The following is a 17,959-nucleotide window of genomic DNA, read 5'->3' on the forward strand; positions in this document are numbered from 1 at the left end:
CCTAAAATTCAAGGACGCATGCCCCAAGGTGTGCTACTGTGATGCTCTTATCCTTCACACCTGGAGCGGCTTTAGAATGATCCTCTCTCATGGAATACCCAGGCCATCCAGCGTTGGGAGGGGAAAAATGTTGGTTGAAGCACTAGTATCCACTAAGGCCCTTTTGATTTGGGAGACTCCTAGGAAGCCGGTAACTATAAGGGTCTGTTGCCATCAATAGCTTGGTTTGCGAAGTCCTTTGAGGAGAAAGTCATTGACTTCTTGGTTTCTTGATAAGCTATTTGCAATACACTTCCTTCAGAAGTAGCCATTCCCTGGCTTCTCTCTACCACCCAAGGCAAGGTTTGTGCTGCTTCTCTCTTAGCTTATGCTTTGAGGCCTATCCTTTCAAGAAAGGAATGAACTTTATCATTTTTCTAGATTCTCAACGCCATCTCTTCATCCTACATAGGTGAAGGTGCAGAATTACTACTAGTTGTGCTCACAACTTCGTCTTCCATAAGGTCTTCATAGCCTATGAAAGATATCATAGCTATCTCAGGTATGTGCATCCTTTGGCCTATACGCTTTCCATTTTTGATGACTAAACCACCCTTAGCCACCTTCTCATGGAATATATTTCTTAGAGCATAGAAATTCATGGTGTGGTGGTCACTCCTTCTATGATACCTACAGTAAAGTGCACCTCGCTTTTCCTCCTCTGTTGTCTCATGTTTACATTCAAGCAAGACCACCACACCATCCTTCACCCAGGCATCTAGGATGCTATATTGCTCTTTTGCTGAGATAGAAAAAGGAGGAGGAATACTGCTTCTTTCCCTTTTCCTGCCTTTGGTAACCTTCTTTGTCTTTTCTACCATAGCTGCCTCTATCTTTTTGCTCTCCTTCTTCCAAGATTGTTTAGGAGCAACTGTGGTTTGTGAAGTCAAGACCTTGGAAGGTTTCTTCACTGACATACTGGTTCTTCTAGCATCCTCCACTAGTCTTGTGAAGATAGGGATCTGCAAGTTATCCAAATAAGGGTCGTATTCAAACGACATACCAACAATACAAATATCCAAAAATCTTTCTTCCTCCACAGGATCATAGTATATCAACGAGAGGTCTCTGAGCCTATGAATGTAGTCCAGTAACCCCTCAGAGACTCTCTGCCTCTCTTGCTGCAGATCTGGTAGCCTTTCATCCACAGTAGAGAATTTTTTCATAAACTGAATAACCATATCATTCCAACTAAGAAATGACCCTGGTAAAAGGCTAGTATACCAAGTAAAAGCTTGACCTTACAGGGACTTAAAAAACTCCCTAAGTCTCAACTCTTGGTCATGAGAGTGAGCAATTAGAGCATCTATATACCTCCTGATATGCTCTCTGGCATTCCCAATCATACCATCATCTTTTGGAAAAATGGGAGGGTGTAGTTAATGGGATAAGGCTTTCAAGCCATCTCCTCAACATAGGGAGATCTCATATCAAAGTAAGCACAACTCTTTGCTTTTCTAGCCTCAAGCAAAAGTTCGCCGAGAAGAGAGGTCCGACTATGGATAGGTGTAACCTTTGGCATGAGATTTATCAACTAAGCCTGGCTATTTATAGCCCTTGGCTTAAGGTGGCGGTAGGCTTACCCACCCCGTTGTCTTAGCAATAATTATTGGTTCAGTTTTAGATCAGAATTAGACCCACTCTCGTATAAGAGGGTAGCCTCCCCATCTTGTTTGTTAATCTACCCGTGGTGCTGGCTTTGATTGCCCCTACTCTTCTCTTGTCTTCAACCGTTGAAAAAAAAGATCAAACTCATCGAATTGAAGATCAGAATTGTACCCTCTGATAACTGCAACATCCTTCCTAGTTAGGTATGGAGATGCTTGAGGCACATTGGGCTGTGGTTATGCCCTTTGCTCTTGATTGAGAAGTGGACCTTGGTTTTGAGGTGGAACAAGGGTTGACCTTTCAGTCTCTCCCTGAGGTGGTTGGCCTTCTTGTGGGGTTTGAGGAGTGGATATCCTCTGGCCCAAGGAATGGAACTCTACCCACATAGTGGCTTGAGAATGTTGGAGGTCCTTGTTAGGGTAATATTTTCCATGTAATTGGTTAATCCTTTGACAAAACGCACTTTACTTGTCAGTGGGTAGATCTAAGTTGGGTTTAATGTATCAAGAAGTATGTTGTCCAAACATATAAAACATTATCATTAAAGATATGAAGTTTGATACAAGAAACAAGTGAAGAAAAGTTGTTTCATTAAAACTCGACATAAGCTTGACACTAGCTGCTATCAAGGATTAATGAAGAAGCTCAACACAAGCTTAACACAAGTTCAATCTATCAATAATTACAATTTCAAAATTCTCAGATCTGAAATTTGGCCTATGATGACATGAATGATTAGTGTTTCTCTCTCTACAAACCTAGTCATATATAAGGCTTATTTTAAAAGTCATCAAGTACGGAAATGGAGACCTAGAACTCATATACTCTATGAGAAGCTACTATGTTTATACGTCTTAGGGTCTTGTAACCAAGTGTTTTCTGAACTTTATCATTTATGAAGTGAAGAATTTTGCAGCCAATAACAATCAATCAAGTTGCTGGAGTTAGTCACATACTAGGATCCGCACAAAGGAGTTAGTCATGGATTGGAGATTTCTTTAAAGTGAAAAAGTCTAATACAAGAGCAAGTTCGATTGGGTATTGAAGCGAAGGTTTAACTGTAGGTTGGTGTTTTGGGATAGGCTATAGTAGTGGTAAGATTCCTCATATTTGTAACTGCTTGATTATTGATTAGTGGATTCTTGAGAGTGGTGACCTGAAATTTACCCAGTGGGGTTTTTGCCTTGTGAGAGGTTTTCCCCATTCTTCAACAAATCATCATGTCAATTTAATTTCTACTGTATTTAGTTTATTTGGTGAAGTGTTGGTGCCACCATGAATTAAATAACTGAGGTCAATCTATTTTAACCCAACAAGTGGTATTAGAGCAGACACACTTTGATTAGGTTTTAATCTATGTTGTGTAATCCATTGACCCCTGTTGTCATGGATACAAATTACATGAACAAAATTTTTTTCTATCAGTTTCTCTTGTGATACTAACATTGATGTTCTTCAGTTTCTTAGGACATGTAAGTCCGACACTTATTTGAAATTGATGTTCTTGTTGGTTGAAAAAGATATGTATATGGATGATTTGCTAGAATTAGTTTAGGTAATAGAATAGTTGATTCTCAAAAAAATGCAAACTTCAAAGAAGATTAGACTGTCTCAAAAGGGGCATACGCAGGGTTGTTGGTAAAAGAAAGACAATAGCTCGATTAATGTTGTCTAGCAGAGGTTGCAAAGAAAGAACCTTACTATATGATCTGGCTAATAAACATGAAGTATGTTTCATGATGCATATTGATCTTAAAGTAATCAACACTCCCAAACTAAACATATTGAGATCCGACATCATTTCATTCATGAATTGGTTGAAGATTGCATTCTCACTCTTGAGCTCATTAACATTGATGATCAAAAGACTGATCTTTTCACAAAGCCTTTGAATGGTCGTCGATTTGAATTCTTACGCCAAAACATTGGTGTAATCTCTTTGGAGTAATCTTTCTCCTTCTTCCTCATGCATTTGCATCTAGTTTCTTGTGTTTTTTCTTTATATGCTTGTTTGTTTGTGTTTTTTTTTTTTTTTTTTTTTTTTTTTTTTGGTATTTGCATTCAATAAAAAAGAAGAAGTAAAAACAGTGTGTGTTTGTGTATACTGGTACATGTGTACCTTGAATGGCCAATGAAATAAGGTTTCTTAACTTTGTATCACTTGTAACTTAGATGAGTATCTTTATGCACAACTAAGCAATGTAAGCTTTATGGCTTGTTGTGTGATTTGTATGATTTGGTTAATCTTTTATCATTCATATCTTTATAACTTATTTTGAGGGGAAGGACTAAAAAATCCTAAGAAAAAGACATAAATAACCATCTCACCAGTAAAACTCATCAATCATAAAACATTTGTGTGCAATTCATAAAAGTTGTGCTCGATAAGGTGTAGCACTTACATAACAAGGAAAAGATGTTTGGCTAACATAAATGGGTATTTCTCTTCTCTCTCTTATATGCCCATGCAGATATGCCTTTTTATACTTAAAAAAGAAAAATATGCAAAGTACATAAAAAATAAAAAGAATCAAAATGCTTTTAAATATTGTTGGGTTAAGATAGATTGACCCCGATTAATTATTTCAATTACCCAAGTTGATTAATTAGATCAAATTACATGCAAATGGTGGAGGCACCAACAAATCACCAAATAAACTAAATGCAGCGGAAATTAAATTGAGTTGTGATTTGTTGACAAATGGGGAAAACCTCTCACAATGCAAAAACCCTCTATTGGGTGAATTTAAGGTCATCACTCCCAAGAATCCACTAATCAATAATCAAGCGGTTACAAGTATGAAGAGTTTTACCACTACCTTGGCCTATCCCAAAATATCAATCTACAGTTAAACCTTTGGTCCAATAGTCAATTGGACTTAATCTTGTAGTAGCCTTCTTTCCTTTGTTGCACAAATCTCCAATATGTGACTAACTCCTTTGCACGGATACCAGTATGTGACTAACTCTATATCAACCCTTTGATTGTTATAGTTGATTTGCAATAGCTTCATATAGAAACAACAATATGATCTTCAATGTTGGTGCTAGAGACTTTGCTTGGTTACGAAACTCAAAGGTGAACAAGAAATGTAACAATATCTCTTTCTTTTGTAAAAGGAGGCTAGGGTTTCAAAAAGTGTATGTTTTTAGACCCCTTAAAACACAAGTTGTTTAACCTAGTTATTTAGCCAAGTGATTACTTAGATAAATTATTTAGATCTAGGTTAAAACACATTCAAATCATATCATGTAAATAATGCAAAAATATAAAGAACACACGATACGATAACCCAGGAAAACCAAACCGGTAAAAAACTTGGGAGGATTTAACCTAGCTATCCTCAAAGTAAAACAGATCCACTATGAAAGAATTGAAATTTGTACAATAGAATTTAGGCCACTAACATCCTATTACTACCTCTAGTAGAAAACTTACTACCACGATCACGTGACAACTCCGAGTCCATGTACTACTTCTTTCCTTGATCCACTACAACTACAAGTTCTCCTACTTGTGACTTTGAGAATCCATTCAAAGGTTTTAGATCTTCTTTAAGTTCTCTATGCAGCAACTGAAGCGATCACCAAGTTCTTTACATGAATCTTGATTTTGATAACCCTAAGTGTGTATGAAGGTAAACACCTCTAGATCTCACAAGAGATTCAACACATAGCACTAGTTAGGGTTTTTGCTTTTATACTTGGAGTCAAACATAAAACCTTACACGTCATATAGGCTTGGGTTGAATTGGAAATTCTGCAGAAAAATAAATCTGCACGAGATTTGATTGATCGAGTCTAATTCTCAATCGATTGAGCCTTGTAGATTTAGTCCAATAAATTCTGCAATCACTCAATTCCAATTTTACAATAAAACACACTTTTAGCAGCCTAAACCTAGACTCTATGTTTCGATCATGGTTTGCCAATACTATACAAATTGAAGTTCTATTACATTTAGTTTCTAAAGTCTTAGAACATAACAAAAAGAAAACCTTATGAAGCTTTATAGGGTTAAGGTTTTCTTTCTCCACCTCTTTATTTAAATAGGATCTTAATAGGCCTTTTTAATGAGCTCTTCTATTCCAATTAGGTTTACACAAACCTTAGGCTTTCCTAGTCCTATAAGTATTATACATACCTATAAACAAATAGCTTTTTAGAATTAAAACATTGCAGGCTATATTAGGAATCTTGTAATCTCAATAGATCAAGAGATATCGAGATAGGTATAGAGTTTTAGTAAATCTCGATAGATCGATAGGTATCGAGATGGTATCGGGACTTGCAGATTCACTTCTTCTTGAGCAGTTCTTGAGTAATCTTCATATCTTCAATGTAACCACTTGTAATCATCATCTCAAACCTACTTAGATTTACCCAAATAAAAGTAAAATGCATTTTGTCATAGGATATGCCAATTACTTAAAAATATGAACCTAACAAATATAATTGCAAGAGTGTGGGAGTTATATAATGTACCTCAAAGGTGATGGTCCCCATCAAATGGTTATGATTGTGTGTGAATGTTCTTGATTTTCTTATCTCATTGTTTTCATATGATGAGACACAATGTGATTTGGTCAGCACAAGGAATATATGTGGTAGTATAAGTTCACTAAATTTTCTTAACTTGTTTTTGAAAAAAAAAAAAAAAAATTGTTTAGACTTGTTTAGTGTTTTGGATCTAGGATTGCTTTGCATCTAGAGTTTTTGGGTGTGTTTGAGTGCATAACATGCTTCTTTGATGTTTGGTATGGTGTTTATTGTGTTTGCATTCATATCATGTCTTTTCTCCCTTGAAAATTCATGTGTCTGTGCTACTCGATACTAGCTTGACAGTAGTCTCGATACTAGCTTGACACAAGCCTCTTTTATCGAGGCTTTCTAGGTTTTTCTCGATACCTCTCGACATATAGCCCAATCTATCGAGCCAAATTTTTGAACTCTTTGTCTAATTAACACCTCCTCGACACCTACCTTGATACATCAAAGTTTTTAGCTGTCAATACCTCTTCGATACTTCTCAATCTATCAAGAAGCCTGATTCTATATATACTCGAGGGGTCAACTTGGTTTCATTCTCACTTAAACACTTGACACCTCTTCATTTTCTCTCGATCCAAATGCTTCTTTTTAACAAAAACCCTTCTTCCAACCTCAATTTTAGCCCATTCTAAGCTTCAATTCATTGGTATGTGGTCTTAATCCCTCTTTTTGTTTATTCTTCATGCATTTTCACGCATTTAGACCTAGGTTTTCGATAGTTTTGGGAAATTTTGGGGGGTTTTATGATTTTGCTAAAAATTTTTGGTTTGGCTTTGTTGTTTTCATGCATTGCATTTTCTAGCATTATAATCATGTTTTCATGCATTCTAAGTTGTGTGCTTGATTATGAACTATGAGTGATGTAATTTGAATTGGGTTTTTTTCCCATGATGCAATTTATTTTTGCACATAAGCTGCTCATGCATTGCTCCTTTCCTTCTTCTATTCCTAAGCATATCTTCTGGTTATGTTTTGTTTCTCTCTTTTCTTTAGTTTCCTACTATGGCACCTAAGAAGTCTATTCCTTTGGAGACTCCGATATCTCATCATGGTTCCTCCTTTTCTTCTTCTCTTCCTTCCAGAGATAGGTTCCATGATTCAGAATCCCAAAAGGATTTTGAGGCGAACTTTTGCCATAGGGCGATTTATTGGGAATGCCTTATTGTTCTGTCTGATTTTCCAGAAACTTTCTTACCCGGTGCATTTAGCTTTTGGGGTTTGGAATCTCTTTGCGAGAAACCCTCTAGATGTTTTAGCGTGTTTATATAGGAGTTCTACTCCAACATACATGCTATCGATACCTCTATTCCCCAGTTTAATACGGTATTCTGAGGAACATGTATCGTAGTTGCGCTAGTGCTCATTTTCGATGTACTACATGTCCCTAAGGTAGCTCATCCAGACAATCCTAGTGCACCTTGTCTCTGTTCTATCTCTCGAGAAGAGCTAGCCTCACGTTTTTGTGAGCACCCTATGTTATAGGTTATTCTCTTAATTTCACCACTCATGACTTTGCTAAGGGTCCAAGGATCCTTAATATGGTAATGACTTTTTTTCTCACACCATGATCACACTATAACACTATCACTGAGCCTCGTGCTCGTTTTATTTTCTCTCTCTTGAAGGGTGTCTCTATAGACTTTCCTTCACATATGATAGTATCTATGATAGATATCTATCGAGACACTGCTACACGTGATAAACTAATCTTTTCTTCAGCTATCACACACTTTCCTATTCCTTCTTTACCTTTTTTTAATATCATGGGTGCTATTAGCAAGGAATCTATACAGAGAAGCGCTGCATAGCTGGTGGCCAAGGCCAAGTGGCCTTGTCAGGAGCTTACTCTCGCTCAGCAAGAGGAGGCTGCTTTTTGAGCTGTGGAGGATGCTACCTATGCCTCTCGACCTTCTCCCTCATTTGCTCCACCTTATTCTTCTGAAGTAGAGGCAGCTCTTGCTACCATCTTAGATCAAATTTAGCTCATGCGTGCTGTTTTTGGTAGTTGTTTGGACCATCTTACTGATGAGATGTGTCAAATGAACACTAGGATTTTGGGAGGCCGCTATCTCCCTTTTATGCTGGTGTTAGGTGTCCACGCTAGGTGCATTTTTCACTCTTCCCCAAGCTGGTCACATCATTGGCACAAGCTAAAGATGATCGCCCTCAGCCAACATTTTCCTTCCTTTTCTTACAGCTAGCCCACGTGTAGGGTCTAAATCCAACCACATTAGCATTCACACATGACTTGGCTGGTGTAATGTACAAATACTATTTGCCTTCTTGGAGAAAATGACTTCAAATATCTTCTGAATTGTCGGGCAAATAATGACTTTATTTTTTGGGCTTGAAAATCAACATGGTTGGGCTTAGGAAACTGATTGGATTGGGTTGTAGGCTTATACTGATACTCGTCATGCCACCATGTTTGTAGCTGCCATTTTACTCCGGTGTCATACTCCCCCTCTTGAGAAACACTCATCCTTGAGTTTAAGTTTAAATCATCCTAAGTTTTTTCATCCAACTTCATCACTATTACGCTTGAACTAGACTTTCCTTCCTTGAGTTTCTTACAAACACCAGCTAGAAAAATCATAAGCACCCTCTTGAAACTCCAAAATTCTTCGTTGAGCATCAACTTTCATACTTACTCTCACTTGATTCGAGAAGGTAAGAGAACAATAACATGAATTAGATTTTTGTCATGAACAACTTCAAATGGGGGTTTCGTATCTTGAGAAATAACAAGCTCCCATTTCCTTGGATGCTCTCTCTTTGAACCTCTCAGCAAATTTCCAAGAAGTCTATTCATAACTTCTTAGTGATCATCAACTTGAGAATAGAAAGCACTAAAGAAATCCAATCTGCCACTTAAGAGCTTCCAAAGTATTCTCCAATAACAAACAAAATGTTCATCACAATCTAAAGTGACTGTAACACATAAGTCAAAAGAAAAGAAAAGAAGAAGAAGAAGAAGAAGAAGAGGGAAGTCAGATTTTTTTGGTGTCCCACGTGCCCCACCTACCCCTCTATCCACCACCACTCATTCTCTCAAATATTCCTCACTCTCTTTGGCCAGCTATAACTCATTTTCTCTATTTTTCTTTTTCATTTTCTCACAAACACAACAAACACTCCTCTCCCACCGGTGTACCTTCTTCACCACCATCTCCACCATTATTTTTCCGACAAGATCATCGGAAAATCTTTAAGAACCTCTAATCACCTTCATATCTTTTATTTGAGGTAAAATCTCTAATTTTTTTAATGGGTTTATATGCTTTTGCTAGAGGTTTTCTATATCTAAGCTTTGATAATGATACCCTTGTGATTTATGAGCTTTGAAAGTGATATTTATGTGTTTATATGTATGGGTTTTGTGTTGGTGTAATTATTTGATGAGTGGATTTATAGTTTTTACAATGGTGGCTATCTAAGTGGTGAAGATTTGGGGGTTTTGGTTTTTTAATGTGAAATAGATGGTGAATATAATTTTTATTGATTATTTGGTGCTAGTTAAAGATTCAAACTGTTTGTCATGGAGAATATTATGATTTTGGTGTCATGGGTCTCTTGATGATGTTATATAAATCTTGTGAAAACTACTTATAAAGTGTTGAGTTTTTGATGTTAGTAGTAATACCTTGAATGATTTATGAGAATAAGTTGGAGTCTATGCCTTGTAATTAATTTGTTGAGAAACTTTGGAAGTGGAATATGTTATATGTGAGGTTAAATACTAGGCTTGCCTAATTAATTGCTGATTTGGAAACTCCTAAATTGTAGCTAGACGCAATATCAAGTCTGATGCTTATTGAGATAGGTTTGCTTGATATTATTTAGTTTCTAACTAATTTCCTTTGGAACTTGGATAATTAGGTTTTTTGCGGGCTACAAGGTAAGTAGCTTCTTAATGGGATTTTTTAGAACAATAATCATATTGCATAAAATGTTGTTTTTGGGTTAAACACATTTTGGAAAATTGTTTATGGAAACTATATTTTCCTAAAAAGCGTTATGTTGTAACCTTAATGCATGTGATTATTAATAAAAAGGGCATCATCTTTAATATTGCATATGGGGAAATGCATGAATGTTTGGCATGGAAAAGAAAAACATCTTTGAATTCCTTTGCTAATGGATTTCATGGTTTGTGGTATTACTTGGAAATACTAAAGATGCTTTATATTAATCTGTATTATTTGGGAAATTTATGCAAAATATTTATGACAAGAAATGGTTTTGCGAACTTTGAGAATACTGTGGATATTTGGTTATTGAAATATTTTATGAAATTACTTGGAAGTGAACTATGTATTTTAAATACATTAGCTTGTGAGCTTTTGATGTGGTTTTGCCATTGTGTCATGATATTGGTGATTACCCTGTCTGTGTGACGACCATGTCTATGTGACGACCCCGTTTGTGTGATGACCCATCTATGTGATGACCCTATTTGTGTGATGACCTTGTCATTTGGCCTTGGGTAAGGTTTTGGTTTTGAAATGATATTAGATATTTTTATGGATCACAGTGAATAATATGTAGTTTCGTAGTTATTTTGGGAAGCTTGGTTTTACATTATTTCTATTATTCTTTTCATGTCATTAATGAAATTTATTTTGCATAAATTAAATGGAAATTCCCAAATTATAGCATGTTTTGTGAAATACTCATTATCTAGAGACTTGCACTTCCCCTACCCCCATTAATTATGCTACTTACTAAGTTTTGTCTCATCCCATTCTTTTATAAACTTTTTCAGACTCAACAATGATCGTTTTGAGATAGGTTTTTGTGGCTAGCAGTAGTTAGACTAACTACTGATGGAGGTTGGACATTTGTTATGGTGATTTTTAGATATACATCCTAGAGTAGGCTTGACTCATTCTTTTGTATCTAATAGTGGTGATGACTTTTATTCCTACTGATGGGACAAGTTGATGATATGTAATTATATTTATTCATACCTCCATTCTTGTGTGGCCAATGGTCATTGTAATTATTGCATAGAGTTCTGACTTACTTTGGGAGTATTTTTAAAGAAATTATTATGATAATTCTTGATGTTGGTACTTGATAAGAATGATTTGGATTGATTTGTCAAAAAGGAAAAAAATCTACAGGTGCCTTTGAGATGTTTTTCTCATGCTTTGGACCCTTTTGAGTTTGGGGCGTGACAATGATGGACTCAAGAACTCCATTCAAATGAAACTCTTCTTTGGAAAACAAAGCTACTACATGAAATGCATCAATAGAGTTCTTACAAGGTATGATATAATCTTTCTTCAAAAATTGATCAACCTCAACAAAAATGCAATGACAACCATGCTGTCCAGGCAAATTAAGAACAAAGCCCATAGAAAAAAGCTCCCAATAAGTATTAGGAATCAGCAAGAACAAATATGAACCTGTATTTTGGACTCCTCCCTTGGCCACTTGATATCCAAGACATATCTATATAAAGTGAGCAACACCACTCTTCAAGTATAGGCAAAGGTTGTATCTTTTCTTCACAAGATTTTTCATTTTGCCTTGATCAAAATATTCACAAAATCCACCAACAAGTAGTTCTTCAAACATTTTGCAGATCCTTCAGATTGGTATAGCCAATTTCCCCTAAAGAGAAAGTCATTCATCATCAAGTACTCTTGACTCTTTCCATCTCTTACAACATTCGACACCTTAGACAAGAATGGATCCATTGCATAACAATCTGGTGTGAGATTAAGGCCAATGATCTCACAAGAAATAATAGCCATCAAACCATATTTTTGACTCAATGCACTAGCACTTGGTTTAATTAACTAGTTTTATGCTATGAAATCAAAGTAAACTTCTTGAAGTAACAAGTACAACTTATATGCCTTGGATTGAGTTTCTTTTGCACCTTTAGAAACTTGAAAGCCTTAAGATCAGAATAGAGAACAAACTCCACTCCATTGAGATAATGCTCCCATTGCCCCAAAGCTTGTACAACAACAAACAACTCCCCAAAAATCAAGTAGTCCAGCTTCACATCATTGAACTTCCCACTGAAATAAGCAATTGGCCTCCCTTCTTTGCATAAGCATGACACCTATGTCCACACTAGAGTCATCACACTCCACTTGAACTGCTTTAGAAAGTTCTGGTAGTGCTAGTAAATAAGCTTCAACAAGTCTGAACTTCAACTACTGTATACCTCTTTTTGGCTTTGCTAGTCCAATGGAACTCCTTTTTCTTCTAAGCATCCTTCATTAAAGTAATAATGGAATTGAAGCTTTTGATGAAGCGATTGTAAAATGAAGATAAAACTTGAAAACTTATCACATTAGTCAGTCTTTTAGGAGTAGGCTAGTCAAGAATATCATTTTTCCCTTTTATCCTTCAAGTTTATGCCAATAGCACTCACATCATACACTAACACAACTTAATCTGTCCTTAACAAGCACATCCCAAGATTGATAAACAACCAACTTTCTTGAAGCATTTGAAAAACACAAGGAAAATGCTTTAAGTGTTGAATTCTGCCATTCATGTCAATCAAGACATCATCAAGATACATCACCACATACTTTCCCACAAGATTTTCCCAAAATTGAGTTATTAACCTCATGAATCTACTAGTTGAGTTAGACAACCCATACAACAAAACAAGCCACTCATTGAGGTCAGCTCTGATTTTAAATGTTGTCTTCCATTCATCATGTTCTTTAATTCTTATATGATGATAGTTGCTGCCTAGGTCAATTTTAAAAAAGACCTTAGCACAAAACAGTTCATCAAGCAAATCGACTGTAGTATCATTAAAACACATCCTCCAAATTTTAGTCCTTTTGGAAGTTAATAAGATTGAAACAACACAAGGACTAATAGACTCCACAATCAAATCCCATTTCAACAATTCTACAATTAATTCAACATGTTCACAAGGTGGAATTCTATAATGAGGCTAGATAGGAAGAATAACACCTGGAATGAACTATGATGTTGAATATCACAAAGTGGAGGCAAACTAGCAAGAACCTCTTTTGGAGTTAAGCCATTGAATCCTTTCAACGAGGATTGAACTTCACTCAGAACATAAGTTGTTGGTTCCACATCCTTTCCCATAGCAGCCATAGAATAGAAAAGCTCATCTTCTTGGGTAGTCATCGCTGGTTGGATGTCAAAACTTTCAGCACCAAAATCACCATCTTGATTGTCTTCATTTAAATCAACTTTTGATTCTTCATTATAAGTTGGCTCTTGAACTTCATCATAGCGCAAAATACCAATCTACCGTAGCATCTTCTCTAGAGCACTCTTTGATATCTTCAAATATGTTTGAAAGGGAAAAATCCATATGCCATGGATTCTCAATAGTAGGTTCTGAAATAGAACTTGAATGGTCATCATTGGAAATTTGGAATCAACTTCTTTGCAAACAATTGAACGTTTTCTCCCAAAATTTTGAATTGGAGAGGTTGGTCACTGATGAAGGATCTTATCCATCCTTTGATGAAGATCTTCACAAAGTCAGATTGTACACTTCTTAATTGTCTTGGAGCCATCTTGAACAAGAATAAGCAAATTCGTCACTTTCTGACAGATTGACGTTTGCTTAGTAAATTGCAAATATCTCACTGTAGAAAACTCGAAATCATGATTTTTGTTGTTGTTGTTGTTGTTGTTGTTAGAAACTAGAAAGGTAGATCTTTCCATAAATATATGGCATGAACACATAAACTTCATGAGAAAATACAAAATTCACGAAGAAGATGAACAATCAATTCTAGAATAGCATGAGAACTTCAATAGACCCAACAGGAAAAAACTTGCTGTAATACCAACTGATATTGGAGTTGTAAGGGGCAACCCAAACTTAATCGATATGATAAATGAAGATAGGCTAGATAAATATATTTTATATTTTCTGGTTTTATAAGATAATGAAAACACTCAAGAATCAAAGGATAGATAAGTTCACCACAAGTAAGAACCCAAAGGGATACAGATAATACCAACCAAGGAGTTTAACTAAGGATACAAAATTATTTTAGCTTAGCACTTTATGGGATACAAATTAACACCACTCAAGAGATACAGAAACCGATACTCGGCACCTAAAGGAATCCACCCAAGGGATAAGAGTTAATTTAGAAGAAATCCAACTTCTGAAAAACACAAGGTTTTTAATTATGCAAATAAACTCTAAATTTTATTTGATTCAGCCACAAGGTTTAAATAGAACTTGGAACAGTCTCCCCAAGCATAGGAAAATAAAAATAATAATAAAAAAACATTCACTTAACTTGACTAAAATCAGATATGACTCTTAGAAACTTGAAACACAATAAAATACTCGTCTGCTTAGGAGAAATAAAACATAAAGTCTGATTCATCCTAGGAGACACTAATTAAAGACTATTTTGACTTTGTTATTAATGATAAAAAAAACATTGAAAATAATTGGCTGTTATTCTAATCTTCAAGGAAAGCTTTTGGGCCGAACTGACATCAGATTGTTGGATCTTGGTTGGAACTTGGGACACTCAGGTGTTAGGAGGAATAAAACATAATGATTGGATGTTTCCTAAGAAACCAACATTAAATACTCTTTGACTTCTTGGAGAAAATGACTTCAAATATATTTTGAATTGTCAAGCAAATAATGCTTTATTTGCTAGGCATGAAAATCAACATGGTTGGACTTAAAAAATTGATTGAATTGGGCTGTTGGCTTATACTGATACTCCTCATGCCACCATGTTTGTAGCTATCACTTTACTCCGGTGTCATCAAAGCAGTCCATCCATATGGATACAGTATTCCTCATGATTGGATTTGCGAGGTTGTAGCTTTTTGGGTCTTTGTAATATTAAACTTACCGTCTCCATAGCCTAATATCAAAAAGTCATGGCCATGCAAATGCCACGGATGTGTCTCACTTGTAGCATTGGTCGTAGTGTTTGCATTTTTGAAGTATAATATCCACTGTGGTATTGAAGCCTATCCTATAAATGGCATTGCTAGAAGTGGCATTTTTATTCTCAGCAACACTGTATATGTCATAATTTTCAACATCATAAGTATCCGGAGGTGGGCTTTGATCAAAAATGTATCAGTGAAATTATATTTTAATTGAACAAGGAAAGGAGTAAGTGGAAGGCTAAGTGATATTTAAAGACTAGCGGTAAATACCATTGACCAAATTTTGTGTGTTGAAAAGCACAATGACAATATCCGATGTGGGAGGTGGTGCTGTGACATAGTCAGGGTGGGCTTTGATGGCACGGCTTTGAGCCAATTTTGAAGCCGTGTCATTCCAAAGAGGACCAGTTGTTGGTTCTGTTGTTGGGCATTTGTAGTGATAATTTGGATGGTAATTGAAGATGCCTAGACCAGTTGGAGTTGAAGGTTTTCTGCCAATAGTATTAGTTGTGATCCAATCATTTCTTTTAGAGTCTCGGTCTGCTTTTACTATCACTGAGTATGTCTCACCAGAATTTATGTATAGGTTCTTTGTTACAAATGGCTCAACAAAGCTTCCATCTGCTTCAAACACAGTCATGCTATGGCCCCGCAGCGCTAGCATAGATCAGAAAGTATGTCATAAAACTTAATGACATATTAATTATGTGGTAACCCAAAAAAACACTAGTCACTAGAACAAATCAAGTTCCTCGTAGTCACTTATATAGCCTAACTCAGCCTAATAATTGTCTGACGTGGAACCCAACACACGCCAAAACAACAAACACTTATGTAATCAAATGGAGATAGTCCAAGATATCAAAAATTACCTCAATTTCAAAGCTCAATGCCGATAGGGAAGTCAAGCTGGCAATCCTTAGTCTATATGTTTTTCCAGGGACTACTATCAAAGAATAGAGAGAGCAATCTGAATTTGTTGCATTACAAATTCCGGAAGCTGTGTCTGCAGCAGAACAGTTGAACCTTCCTCTTCCATTTATCAAGAGTGACTGAAAAGTAGATTAAGAAATATTATTATGGTTTTATGTGAAACCACTTTTCTATTTTTATATGTAGTATGATGAAATCTGTTACCTGTGGTTCTCCTACCCATTTAAAGGGTATGGAAGATAAGCCTACGGCTTCTTCGCAAGTACTACTGATGTACCAATCTTTAAGAAGAATGGTATGGTCATGATCATATAGGTAAAGGGCTCAGAAACTGCATCAGGTATTTTTACAATAATGAATCCATACATCCCTCCTGATATTTGCATTCCATAATGCGCATGGTAAAGATATGTCCCGGCCTACATTTTCAAAAACATTGTGTTAGGAAGAAAAAAAAAAAAAAAAACAGACAAAACTGTTGGTACTGAAAATCTGAATGGATCTTTCCGCAATGTTTGCTAATTAGAGACTTGCACTCTCAACTACAAACTTGTAATCCAAGGTTTCTCCGGGCATAATTGCACATTGAGTAACCCCATCAGTTCAAGCATGCCAAGGTGTTCCATACTGTAGCCAAGCAAGCACAAACAAAGATGCAATAAAAAAAGTTTGAAATCAAACATCTCAATAATTAAGAATAGTTCAGTGCTAACTTTTTTGCCTGTTTCTTTGTTTTCAACAGTGGGGTTCAATAATATGAAAAGCACAATGGAAATAATGACAATACCTGTCGGATTCCATGCCAATGCACTGTAACATTCTCAGTTAACATAGTGTTGTTACGTGTGGCTTGCATTTGGTCCACTAATAAGTGGTCGAGTCTTATTAGGACTCTTGTTATTGGATTACTTTCAAACTAATACCCAACCGGACTTAGATATCCAAGTTCAACTTGGAATAATAGCAAACTAGATATCTTTGAGATTTAGAGTTCCACTTGAAGCAGTTTGTCTTTGCTTGGATTAGTATTTTGCACGTGGGCATAAGGAAATTGTATGTAATACAATTTATATTCCACTTGCATCTTAGTTGACTAACTCTATGTATAAATAGGACGTGTTGCGGCAATTGAAGAGAAGAAAAAAGAGAGTGAAATAGAGAGATTGATTGCTGCAAATTTGTGAGAGTTCTCTAGTTTAGAATAGGGTACAAGGTTTTCTCTATTCTTTGTTATTTGTAAGAGAGTTATTAGGTGTATTGCGGATTGGGTGTGTGTAAGAATACTGATATACCAACTTGTATATCTCCATATTTGATTAGTGTAATTTTTTGTCGTTGCCCGTGGATGTAAGCCAAAACCTGAACCATGTAAATCCTTGGTGTTCTCTTGTTTGTGTGTTTTATTTTATTATTTTATTTATTTTGGGTCTGCTTTGTTTCTATTGTTTATTTCTTGGAGATCTTTCTATAGTTATAATATTTTCACAATTAATATTGAGGTGGGAGAGCTATTTGGAGGTGCTTTCCTACAACTAATTGGTATCAAAGCCTAGGTTCATTACCTAGGCGTTTGGATTTGTTCTCTTTGGAGATTTTGGTGATTGATTTGTGAATTTAATTATTGAGGAGAAAGATGTCAGGTGATTCCTATACAAAATCTTCGGCAGAGTCCTCTAGAAAAGCTTTGGTAGATTCCTTTAGAAAAGCTTTGGCAGAGTCTTCTGCAAAACCTTTGACAGTTAGAACGATGGTTTCTAATGCCAAATTTGAGGTATAGAAGTTTGATGGAACAAACAACTTTGGCATATGGCAATGTGAAGTTATGGATATCTTGATCCAACAAGAGTTGGATATTGCTTTGAAGACAAACCTAAAGAGATGTAAGACAAAGATTGGGACAAGATAAATAGACAAGCTTCCGGCACCATCCGTT

The 17,959-nt window shown here is 35.9% G+C and overlaps 1 protein-coding gene and 1 pseudogene across 1 annotated transcript; both read right to left on the reverse strand.

Annotated features, from left to right (window-relative positions):
- Positions 1-11,723: 11,723 nt before the first annotated feature.
- Positions 11,724-13,335, reverse strand: LOC126721628 (uncharacterized). The gene is made up of 3 exons (XM_050424681.1): positions 13,153-13,335; positions 12,089-12,277; positions 11,724-12,005 (listed from the first exon to the last, which is right to left on the reverse strand). The coding sequence occupies exons 1-3, from the start codon at positions 13,333-13,335 to the stop codon at positions 11,724-11,726; spliced, it is 654 nt and encodes a 217-aa protein (XP_050280638.1).
- Positions 13,336-14,946: 1,611 nt separating this feature from the next.
- On the reverse strand, positions 14,947-16,882 carry LOC126721629 (L-ascorbate oxidase-like; annotated as a pseudogene).
- Between the last annotated feature and the right edge of the window lie 1,077 nt (positions 16,883-17,959).

The sequence above is a fragment of the Quercus robur genome, chromosome 4 (genome assembly GCF_932294415.1).
Source record: "Quercus robur chromosome 4, dhQueRobu3.1, whole genome shotgun sequence".
Classification (NCBI taxonomy): domain Eukaryota; kingdom Viridiplantae; phylum Streptophyta; class Magnoliopsida; order Fagales; family Fagaceae; genus Quercus; species Quercus robur.

What these genes read in the sequence shown, in the direction of transcription:
- LOC126721628 (XM_050424681.1), bottom strand. Translation starts at nt 13,335, where the DNA reads ATGACTACCCAAGAAGATGAGCTTTTCTATTCTATGGCTGCTATGGGA. An exon ending in AACATCATAGTTCATTCCAG is followed by an intron (nt 12,278 to 13,152) that starts GTGTTATTCTTC and finishes GTGTGGACATAG; the next exon opens with GTGTCATGCTTATGCAAAGA. An exon ending in AGGCTTTCAAGTTTCTAAAG is followed by an intron (nt 12,006 to 12,088) that starts GTGCAAAAGAAA and finishes GCATAAAACTAG; the next exon opens with TTAATTAAACCAAGTGCTAG.